The 12057-nt window shown below is 43.2% G+C and overlaps 1 protein-coding gene across 1 annotated transcript; it reads right to left on the bottom strand.

The window, feature by feature from the left end:
• Positions 1–3012: 3012 nt before the first annotated feature.
• Positions 3013–10652, bottom strand: LOC145708873 (uncharacterized). Its single transcript, XM_081786572.1, has 7 exons — positions 10325–10652; positions 8657–10281; positions 8346–8575; positions 3743–8303; positions 3537–3698; positions 3315–3491; positions 3013–3270 (listed from the first exon to the last, which is right to left on the bottom strand). Exons 1-7 carry the CDS (start codon positions 10620–10622, stop codon positions 3154–3156), a joined length of 7170 nt encoding a protein of 2389 aa, XP_081642698.1. The 5' UTR covers positions 10623–10652; the 3' UTR covers positions 3013–3153.
• Between the last annotated feature and the right edge of the window lie 1405 nt (positions 10653–12057).

The following is a 12057-nucleotide window of genomic DNA, read 5'->3' as shown; positions in this document are numbered from 1 at the left end:
TCAAACTCGAAATCCTTTCTTAATGATTTTCTCAGAGTTGTTATCGATGCGGCTGATTTCGTTCCCATCAAATCTTGGATTGAGTTCCTCTTAGTTCGAGTTTGAAATAATTCGACAGATTTTATACAAATGTATACTCTATACCATATTTTATTATTTATCCAACTCTCCTTCCTTGGAAAATACTGCGTGAGATAATTTTGCACACGTTAAATTTTGATTGTTTTAAAAGTAAATTCATTTAAAAAAATGTTTAGAAATTAATTTATCCCAATCCATGATGAGTCGCAGCTAGCACCATCAGATGCAGGTCGACTCATTTTTTTCTCGGAACTCCTGCGCTTATCGTTTTCAATGTTCAACAAAACTTTGAAACCGAATTCTTCTAGAGATTTTTCGGCGCACTTTGTGAAAGAGTTAATTATGGAAGTGATTAATTCCCCGAGAACCTATCCTGCCATTGTTCAGATTAAGCCGTGTCAAAAGCCCTTGTTTCCCGCGTATTCTCAAATCCTGTTCCGAAATTCATTAGTCGTTAAAAATCACTGAGAGAGTGGCATGAGAAGTCTGATTAAAATTTTCGTATTTTGTAAATGTAGTAGCTCACAAGAGAGTTGCGGAGGTCTTGTGCCTGATGGAAACGGGTTGATTAGATCACCACCAAGCTCGGCTAATCCGAGTATTTACGCCGACAATCTGGACTGTAGGTGGCTCCTTGGACAAGGAAAAGGCTCACGAAATAAGAAAAACATTCAAGTTCGCACAACTAGCCTGATATAGAGCTTGATACAATTGTATTAGGGCTGGATTTATTTTTTAACCAAGACAATTATTTATTATTTACAATTAGAAATCGCAAGAAAAAGAGTTTTCTGATAGTTTTGCAATTGAGCAGGCACCAAGCTGCGACTGGGACTGGCTTCAGTTGACGATTGCTGGCTCCGTTGGTGATAAATATTGTGGCGATGGCGCAGGTAATTTTTTTGTAGATCACATTCAGCGTATGAGCTATTCTAAGATCTTCCTGGTAGCCGATCTGTATTCAATGGACCGGTAGAGATTCACTTCCGAACAGATTCTGGCATTGGTCAAGTGAGTGTGAAAGCGAAAGGGAAATTTAAAAAAATCGTTAGTCAGGCTTCGAGATTCTGTACGAAATTATTCCACCAGATCCCTGCGAGGGAGTGAACTGCAACGCGGGCACATGCGAAAGGGGGCTTTGCAACTGTCCACCCAATTTTATCGGCCAGTTCTGCGAGAGTGACTTCGACGAATGTGCCAATGGACAACCTTGCGGAATCAATGGTGTTTGTATAAATAGTTTTGGCGGCTTCGAGTGTGTGTGCGAGTCCGGATACAGAGGCACGCGCTGCCAGGAGAACGTCAACGAATGCGCATCCGATCCGTGCCGAAACGGCGGAACTTGCTTGTAAGATGTTCTAACAATGCTTTTTCGCAACTGTTTATTTAGGGATCTAGACGGTAGCTTTCAATGTGTTTGCCGGGAATTTTTCTCTGGAGAACTCTGCGAAAATACAGTCGAAAGAATCGAATGCAGCCCCAATTTATGCTCGAACAAAGGGACTTGTCAACAAACAAACGAGTCTCCATTTTACAGGTGCAGTTGTGAACCTGGTGCTTCTGGCGAAGAAATGTTAAGAAAAACTCGAATTATTCGAAATAATTTATAATGATAGAGTTGATCTTATCAAAAGATTGTTCAATAACAGTTGGATGTTTTGAACGCTTTACTGGGCAAGTTGTGGCACCCTTGACAGTCGTATACTTTAACTGCTACGGGACGGAATTCAACAGTTCTTGCGAAGAAAACGGCGAATGGTCGATTCCACTCACGTGCAAAGAAAAGTTTAGGTCTTTCAATTTTTGCCGTTAGGGGCATACGTATTAAGATACTGAAATTGTAAAATCACGTGTGCGGGCATAGGAATGTTGCAAAGCCCTGCTGAGATTCCCTCTGTGGCTAATTTGTTTTCTCTCGCTGCTGCTTGCGTGATCGCTATTGCTCTTGGTTAAATTAGCTCTGATTTTCTTTTCTCTCAAACATAATTAAGTGTCTTTATATCTGGCGTTCATTGTACTGAGGGAAACGTGGATTCTTCCGAGCGGCAGCGAATTCAGGGAGGTCGAGTAGATCCGCTTCAACACGGCACTGATCCACCCTACATCTCCGAATAAGCGTTTCGCTGGAAATAAACTGCCGTCGACATTCAAAGTGTATTCAATTTCTTTCTTTGATTTAAGACAGCTCCGTTCGTATATATACGGCTACATTTTCATCATCACGTATTTGATAAATCTCTTAGTTCGCAAACTATTGCAATCTCGATTCGCAAAAAGTAAACAAAGCTTTGGTCTGCACAAACAATCGTCACCTACTTGCAGGAACACAACGCACGGAGGAGCAGCGAAAGACAACGTGGGCCATGGCCACCCATGCACCTAAAAATAGCGCTTGAAATGGCTCACGTCAACATCTGACTTATCGTTACTCACAGTCTACCGCCCTCGAGCATAGTGCCTGGCTTTCGGCTACTTGAAAAAATCTCTTGAGCTCTATCTCTCTCTCTCTAATATACAGGCGTATGTGTGAGCACAGAACGCGCTCTACTCGAGTTTAAATGGCTCGAGTAATTAATTTGGGCCCAACTTCGGAAGTAGGTTAACATGATGCTGGCCTCTGTAAAATCGAAACACACGCTTCTGGCTACTCTTGCCCCATTTCAAAAGCTGTGTTGCTAAACAAGACTTTCATCTTATGATCAAAATGCTCCAATTTTCAACAAGTTTGCTCAGGCTTATTTTCTATTTCACCAGATCAATAGCGAAGTTGTTCTCGACGAGGATATGTTCTTTGGTGTCTTTTATTCATCATTTTGTAAAAAGGTATTTTTTTATTCACTGATCAATAAAATTTTGAATTTTACTTTCCTAAACTCAAAGAAAAAGATATAATTTTGTCCTGCAAATGAAAAAATAAATTCATAATAATTGGAACTTTTTTTATTGAAAGCTCGACTATCAGCTCGAAAACAGAAAAATGAAACCGCTTCGTCTTTGCTTCACACATCGAGGACTTTTTGCAAAACATTCCAAAAAGCTTGAAGTAATAAATAATATAAAATTTTCAGTGGATTATAAAATCATGGAAATGATGAGAGCGATGAGTGAGGAAGTGATCGCAACCGCACTTGAGTCGCCGCCTTGGGGACAGTCGTTGCCCTCTTCGTGGATGCATGGTCGCACATGACCCTATTAATGAATATAAGGCCTTATTCTCTAAGTTTAGGAATCACCTTGTTGCAATCAGGACCATCATTGCAGAACTGTTTGCAAGCACCAACTTCGTAATCGTTGCTGTCCGGATTCTCGTCCCTGTAGATGATTCCACAAAGTCCAAAGTCGTCATTCATAGGAATCTCGAATGCAGAGCATCCTTTGTAAACTTCTTCGACACTCACACCTTCGGTAGTCTTAAAATTTTTTATTATTTCGCGTCGCTGTCGATGAATATTTACGTAATGTGCGTTAGTTCCGGTGTAGCAGCCAAGATTATTGTATAAGGCGCATTTTTGTGAGGCATATTCGAGTTTGTCCGGCTCATCAGCGCAAAACTGGTTACCAAAAACAGTTCCGTCATCTTTCTCTCCATACTTGCAGGTGAAGCAGCTTTCTTGAGTCTAAAAAAGTATCTAACATGGCTGTTATTCAGGTTGTTTCTTACGTAAGCGATTCCAGTCATGAATTTCTCAGCGGCAAGAGAAGTATCACTGTTGCAAGCAGTCATGTTACAGTAGCCAGTACAATCTTTGTACATAAACAATTGGTTCTGTGAAACTGCGTCGCGGCATTCTTCGTACATTGGAGTCTCTTCCTCTGGAGGAGCACAGCCTCTGCGGATTCGTGTCTGTTGTTCACCATTTTGGAACCAGTCGACTTCGATATCAACGGCGCAGTGAGTTGTTCCCGAGGGGCACATTTTCAGATCGTTGATGTCTTGATAGTCTCCGAAGCAGGAAGGGTTACCGAATCCAACTGTCTGATTGTTAGAGTCGACGGTGACTTCACAAGTGTAGCAATTGATGATTCCACAGTCATCTCCAGCCCCGGGCAAGCAAGGTCTTTCATGGAATTTGTTACAATTGTCGCCGTTGCATGATTGTTTGCAGACGCCATAAGTTTGAAGTTGCCCTTGGCTCTCCATTTCAAAGAAGTTGTTGTTGCAAACGATATCTGGTGCCTCCATTTCGAATGTTGAACATCCCTTGTAAACAGCTTCTTTTACGACTCCATCATTGTTGTAATGAACGTTTGTACCCGTAAAACAAGCTTTTTGAGCATACATTGGGCAATCAACTGATACATCGATCAGATCTGGCTCGTCCGCACAATATTTATTGCCTTGAACATCTCCATCATCGTTTTCAATGTATTGGCAGGCGTAACACTTGTCTTGCCTTTCTTCATCTTTTTCAATGAACATTCGAGCTGCATCATCGAGGTCTCGGTTACAACCAGCCTCTTCACATGAAACACCGCAGTCTTTGAATTGGGCCTGGCTGGTCGGATTTCCAGAAGAACGGCACGTTTCACTCATCGGGTAGGATGAACAACCTCGTCGAACTCGAGTGGTTTGCTCGCCAGTGATATACCAGTCAATCTGGATGTCAACGATACAATAGTTCTGGCCAGGAGCACAACTTTGGAAATCATTGTATGATGGGAAGGCAAGACAATTAGGTGAACTGAATCCAACGGTGTTGTTCATATGATCGTAGGTTCCTTCACAAGTGTAGCAAGAGAGAACTCCACAATCTGAGCCTGCTCCCGGAACGCATGGGCGTTGGTGGCCTTCGTTACAGTTATCATCAGTGCATGTTTGCTTGCAAACACCAAAGACATCTTCGTTTCCATCTTCATCGACGTTCTCGAGAATAGTATCACAAACAGGGTCAGTCTCGTGTAAATCAAAGGTAGAGCATCCTTTGTAGACCTCTTCGTGGCCAACGCCGTCTTTATCATAGTGGAAAGCAGTACCAGTGTAGCAGGCAAGCTGAGCGTATGGTGGACACATGGTTTTTACACTTTCACCGCCGTTTATTTCAATCAGACCTGGATTGTCTCCACAATTTACGTTGCCATCAACGGTTCCATCATCGTTTTCGAGGTAATCGCAAGTGTAACAAGATGCGACAGTTGCGTTCATTCCTTCTGCGAACTTATCGGTTGCTCCAGCAAGGTAGCTATTGCATCCATCATATTCGCAAGAATCCGCACAGTCCTTCCAGTAAAATTGACCGGACTGACCTTGTGCGCAGGTTTTCATAGCTGGTGTCTTGGAACAACCACGTTTTACAGTGTACGTTTGTTTGCCATGAATAGACCAATCTGATTCAACATCGACGATACAGTAGGCTTCATCAACATCGCAGGTTTCCAAGAGATTTCCGTCAGGGAATTCAGACCAGCAGCTTGGGCTTCCAATTCCGACGGTCGCATTATTTGAATCAACTGTGGCGGTGCAAGAAAAGCAGGACTTCTTTTTCTGTGGAGTGTACTGGTTGCAGTTCTCGTATTGGCAAGTTTCTTTGCAACTGTTATGCGGCTCACCTTCGATGTCCACAACACTGCAATACATTTCCTCTTGAGTAAGAGCGAATGAGGAGCATCCTTTGTAATCTTCTTCAACTTCGATACCAGCTTCTGTATGCCATGTGGCAGCAGTAAAACAAGCAGCATCAGCCCATTGAGGACACTCCATTTCGAAATTATGGTCATCAGGATCAAGCTTTTGGCAATTTTCATTGGAACCTGGAAGGAAGTTTCCAAAGCGATCCTTTCCAAACTTGCATGTGTGACAAGAAGTCGTATTTCCTTCGGGAAGAGTGCTGAAGAGTCCCCACAAGTGAGCAGTAGCACTGAGGCCGTTGCCATTCTTTTCAGGCGTGTAGAAACCGCAATCTTTAGCAAAGTTTTGCTGATTTCGTTGTTCAATACATTCTTGACCTCCGGGATTAATGATAGGCTGCCCACATCGACGCTGGATCGTTGCCGTTTGTGCGCCTCTTCGAGTCCAGTCGACGATCATCTCTGCAATACAGACATCATCCTCGTTCGGACATGTGTAAGCCAGATGGGGTCCTGGATTAAAGAAGCAAGTTGGATCAGCAGTTCCCAAAAGCATTCCAGTGTGGTCCTGAGTAGCAGTACAAACGAAGCAAGTGAAGCTCACGGGCGGTGATCCAATATCAACAGGTTTTTCGTTACAATCTTCACCAACACAAGTTTCTTTTGAAATAACGTACTCAGTTCCGCCAACAAGTGTAGCATTATCAAAGATAGGTGCCTGGAGAGCGAAGGTTGAACAACCTCTGTAGACTTCTTCTCGCTCACCATCAGGACCAGTGCTGACGCTGTGTTTTGCAGCTCCAGTAAAGCATCCGTTTTGTGCCCACTTTGGACATTTTCCAGTAAGTGCACTTGCATCAGGAACTTTAACGCAGTTTGTGTTTCCATTGACATCTCCATCATCTTCTTCTGCGTAGAAGCAAGTAACACAGTTTTCCTGGCCAATGCCATCATCAAAGAGATCCGCTACTTCAAGACCAGTATTGCAAAGCATATCTTCACAAGTATGGAAGCAGTCTTTGTACATGATTCGTTCTGTTGATCCTTGTTGACAGTCACCGGCAGCTTTGGAAGCACAACTTCTTCGGATTGTTACTTCTTGTTGGCCGCGTCCGTACCAGTCAGTAATCATTTCGGTTTGGCAAAATTCAGTTTCGAAGTTGCATTCTTGGACCTCTGTTAGTTGCGGGTAGTCAAAGCAATTGATATCAGAGACACCGACGAAGAGTCCCTGAGCGTTCTTAGTGGCTTGGCAAGTATGGCATTGTAAATGACGAACGACTTGTTCAGAGTTGCAGCCATTATCAGTGCATGTTTCTTTGCAGTTAAGATGATCTAAACCAGATATTTCTCTTCGCTCACACTGGTTTTGTCTTGTAAGCTCGAAAGCAGAGCAACCTCGATGATCTTCTTCTACTTCTGTTATTCCGTCATTATAATCTCTGTGAAAACTTGCAGCCCAGTAGCAAGCTGTATCAGCATACCGCGGGCAAGAAACCTTCGGATAGTTCCCAACAGCAACATTTTTGCCGCACTCTGGATTACCCACGACAGTGCCATCTTGCTTGACTTCCCATTCACATTTGAAACATTCGTCTACTCTGTTTTCTCCAGCAGTAAATTTGTTCGCGATTTCTTCGAGGTCATTGTTGCATCCTGGTCCATCAACCATTGGATCGCAGCTTGAATAACAGTCCTTATACTGAATAAGACTCGATCCACCCGAGTAGCAAGTGTCGGGGACAGGATTTGATGCACAATTCCGATAGATTCTGTATTGCATATTTCCTTTGGCGAACCAATCAATTTCCATATGGGCGCTGCAAATATCTCCGATAGCACACTCTTGCACAAACTTCATGTGTCCACTAAAGCATCCCGAAGAGCCAGTGCCCACTGTCGCATTGTTTTGGTCAACGGTTTCTGTACAGACCAAGCACTGTGGTCCTTTAGGAATCGGCTCGCCAACAGGGGGTGGTGTTAGATGCTTATTGTTGCAGTTTGGACCTCGGCAAGTGGTCTTCGTGATTGAATAATCTACTTGCTGGCCGGAGCTAGACATGGACTGATTGTAGATCTCCTGGTTTGTGCCACCGATGAAGAATGAAGAGCAAGATTTATAAACTTCAAATTTTTCGACACCTTCATAATTATGGACCGCCGCTGAGGCCTGGCAACCCAGACTCGCATAATCAGGACACTTTTCTTTGAACTGATCACTTGATGCAAGGTCTTCTTGGCATATCTGGTTTCCGCTTACGTCTCCGTCGTCTTCTTCGACATATCTGCAGTTGTGACAACTGTCTTGCTGGTGAGATGGATCAATGAATTTCTGACCGACATCTAGATTGTCATTCTTAGCATCGCCGTAAACTTGCAAGTAGCAATCCTTGAATTTAATCAAAGAGCTACCGCCTTCTGTACACTGTGAGGAAACGCTGGAAACGCATCCTCTCTTGATCTGGACAACTTGCTCTCCTCGAGGCATCCAGTCAACAAGCATCTCATCAGCACAGACTTCGCCGTTACCGCACTGTTGGAGCATAGATGGCTGAACGTTGTCAAAGCAATTCAAATCAGTGACTCCAAGAGCTTCACCAAGGCTATTTTTAGTCCCAGAGCAAGTGTAGCATCGATCTCGGAGAATAATTTCATCCCTTGAAATTCGTTAGTATTAGTATGAGATAAAGTTAAGTTACCGATTACAATTGTTGTTGTCATTGCAAGTTTCTCGGCAGTTACGATGAAGAAGATTGTTTATATTTGATTCATAGCAATAGTCAGCACGGGTCTCTATGAATGGAGAACATCCTCTGAACTCGTCAGTGAACTCATTGTTGTTGTCAAAGTAGTCAACATGAGTACTCGACGCATGGTAGCACGAGGTTCTTGCATACGCTGGGCATCGGTAAGAAGGAACCGAGCCTGCCTGTCCATGGATGAAAATGTTTCAATATTTAGATTTTATTTTTTATAAAATTTGAAAAAATTTTCAACCCATAGTCTGAACTTGAGATCCGCAGTCTTTATCACCAATCACAGTACCGTCATTGTTTTCGTAATACTGGCAGGTGTAGCAACTGTCAACTCCCTTTCCATCTTCAGGGGCGAAAAGTGCTGATACTTTTTCAAGTCCAGCGTTGCATCCGCTGAGCTCATTGAAATTGCGAGGGTCACAGGAAGTCTTGCAATCTTTGAAACTGATTGTGGCTGTTGAGCCTTCCGTGCATTTATCTGTATTGGCATCAGTTCCACAGTAACGTCGGATGCTGTAGGTGTGGTGTCCTCGGGCCCACCAGTCAGCCTGGAGATCGGTGACGCAGTGATCATTGGGGTTTTCACAAAGTTTTAAATAACTTTTCGAACCATCAAAACATCCATCGTTGCCGAGACCAATAGTAACATTGAATTGGTCAACAGTTTGGTCGCAAACTTCACATGCTGACCAGAGACCATCAATTGGTAGTTCTGGTTGTTCGTGCTCTTCGTTGTTGCAGTTAGTTGTTGTACACTGTTTTTTGCAGACGTTGTATCGTGTATTACCAAGTTCAGAAGGATTACACCATTCTGAGTCTTGCGCTGGAACGTGGAATGCCGAACAACCTCTATAAACTTCTTCCCGCGCGGCACCATCGTAAAAGTGGATTGAGGAAGTTGTAAAGCAGCCAGCGTTCGCATGAATCGGACACTCGTCTGGTTTGTTTGGTGTGTCAAGGCAGTTTGTATCTCCCTCAACTGTTCCATCATTACGTTGAATGAATTTGCAGACTTGGCAAGATGACAGCTTTGGCGCTCCTTCCTCCTCGAGTACCTTTTGGTGGAGAGCTTGGACATGATCCATCCCAACATTGCACTGAGGACCATCGCATCGTGAATGACAGTCTCGGTACATGAAGTCTCGATTTTCAGTTTCTCCTTTTTCGCAGAATTCGGGCTCTGTCTGATCAGGATTAGGAAGAGTACAACCTCTTCGGATAGTTTGCTGCTGAACTCCAGTGGTGAGCCAGTCGACTTCAAGCTCTGTTTCGCAAACATGGCTGTTTGATTCACATTCTTGAATGTTGAGATTACCACCAACTAATTCGAAGCAATTGTTGTCTCCGACACCGGTTCCTTCGCCATTAAAAAGTCGGGTTCCAGTGCATGTAATGCATGAAATTCTCTTTTCAAGAGGACCAGTATTACATTTGCTTTCTTCACATGTCTTCTTACAGTCAGAATATTCCCCAGTAGCAGACAATGAGTAGATGCATTCTTGATTCGGGTTTTCGAAGTCGAATGCGGAACAACCTCGATGGTCCTCTTCTGACTCTATGACGAAGTTTCCTTGTACCTCGCTTACCCACTCAGCTGCGGTGAAGCAGCTATTTCCCAAGTGACGAGGGCATTTTTTGACGGGAACAGTGCTTTCTCCATCTCGGCAGCCTAGATTGCCGCTGATTTCACCGTTGATTTCGCTCAGTTGACAAGCGTGGCACTCGATTTCCTCACTGGCTCCAATATCTTCAGCATGAGCATCAAGAGCGGATTCGTATGAATCTGCGTTGTTGCAGCCAGAGTCGCTACATACACTCAAACAATCCTTGAAAAGGTTGAATGGATGAGGAAATAGCTGATAATTTCCAAAGCACTGCCCTAAAGATAAAACATATATTGATAAAAATCAAAAGTATCTTACCATTTTTTTGTAGGTCGTCTTCGGATTTACCGCATCTTCGTACTGTTGTAATGATTTGTGTTCCTTGCTTGATCCAATCGATTCGAACATCTGTAACACAGACATCCTGATCTTCTGCGCAGTCAGTCAGGTAAAGATTATCGACGAACGATTCACCACAAAAAATATTATTTTGACCAATTGGATTACCCAAGTGGTCTTCTGCTGCCGTGCAAACATGGCACTGAAAAGCCTGATCGCCGGACATCTCTATGACATCCCCTTTGGCCAGAAGGCCAAAGAACAACCCAAGCCACATGGAGTGAGTCTTGGTTGGCCTCAAAAAGTAAAAAAAAAATGGTTTGTGACAAGATTCCTAGGGGTACCCGATATATATAATATTTAAGCAAAGGGCATACGGAATTTCCGATTCCGTTATTGCGCTGGAAGCGGCAGATTGGGATAAGGTCACTCCCATCTCACAGACGTGAATATTCAATCTTCGAAGAAAATTATAGACATCGAACGTTCCGGCGCAAGGTCGATTCTTCCATTTCTGCATAGGATTCAAAATGATATTTGAATTACCTAATATTACTGTCTATTACCCTATTTATGATATTGAAATTATGCCGTAGTAGACCCGCTAAATCTTTATTAATTGTTCCCCTAAAAAGAACAGATGAAAAGTGAGAATTATTATGAAATGACTGAAATGCACAAATTTCTAAGGGTTTGAAACTTTTGACACAACTGGTTTTCTCGACCCGGACCGACGTTGGATGAAGATGTTCTGTTGATAGTATACTTGCTGCTAAATGTTAATTTTGCAAATAAAAATATCCCTGGCTACCTAGGGTCGGCGCCGACCATCGACCAAATCGACATTGTCGGGTGTCGGGTCGGGTTTTGGTCGGACCGACCCGACCCGACATTGAGATTTGTCGTTGGTCGGTCGATGGTCGGGTTTTTGTCGGGTCTGTGGTCGGTTTTCGCTCATTCTCGGGCATGTTTTCTGACATAAATTCACTTCTGTTATTCGAGAAGTTTTTCATATTTTAATTTCACTAGCGCAAAACCATTTAGAATTTAGGACATTTATAAAATCGAAAGTTTCATAACCCCCATCTTTCGATTTTGAAGCTTTTTCATCATTCTCATTGGTTAAAAAAAACCGACCACCGACCCGACCAAAAGGCCGACTCGACCCGACCCGACCATGATTTCGGCCATTTCAAAGTGGCCCGACCCGACATTGAAAAAGGGTGGTCGATGCCGACACTAGCTGGCTACCTGCATAAATCAGACGTTCCTGCCAAATAAAAACAAAGTCATTTTCTTTAATCAATAAGGATTTCTGAGTGAAATCCTGACCCCCCTTTTTTATTAGCTCATTGAAAAGAGCGTAAAAAATTATCCCAGATTTCCCCGGAAAAGGATAAAATTTCCGAAGAAATAGCGTCATGGCACGTGACTGAAGTCCCAAAAGTACCAAAACTTTCCCGCCCGGGCATTTTCGACTCGTCTGAGCTAATAAGGCTTGTAATAGCTCAAAATGATCGTCTCTGCGAGCTCTTGCTGGGCATCATGTTTTCATCCCTTTTCAACCCTTTTTTTGAATTTCTATTTTTCGAGCAATAGATAAAGGGTTGAAAAAGGGTTGAAGAGGGATGAAAACTTGATGCCCAGCAAGAGCTCGCAGAGACGATCATTTTGAGCTATTACAAGCCTTATTAGCTCAGACGAGTCGAAAA

This window comes from Oikopleura dioica, chromosome XSR, assembly GCF_907165135.1.
Source record: "Oikopleura dioica chromosome XSR, OKI2018_I68_1.0, whole genome shotgun sequence".
Classification (NCBI taxonomy): Eukaryota; Metazoa; Chordata; class Appendicularia; order Copelata; family Oikopleuridae; genus Oikopleura; species Oikopleura dioica.
The sequence above is the reverse complement of the archived record's forward strand: the minus strand, read 5'-3'. Positions and strand labels throughout refer to the sequence as shown.

Coding starts and splice junctions, on each gene's coding strand:
- LOC145708873 (XM_081786572.1), bottom strand. CDS start 10,622: ATGTGGCTTGGGTTGTTCTTTGGCCTTCTGGCCAAAGGGGATGTCATA. Junction 10,282..10,324: donor AGACGACCTACAAAAAAATG/GTAAGATACTTT, acceptor TTTTATCTTTAG/GGCAGTGCTTTGGAAATTAT. Junction 8,576..8,656: donor ATAAAGACTGCGGATCTCAA/GTTCAGACTATG, acceptor ATCCATGGACAG/GCAGGCTCGGTTCCTTCTTA.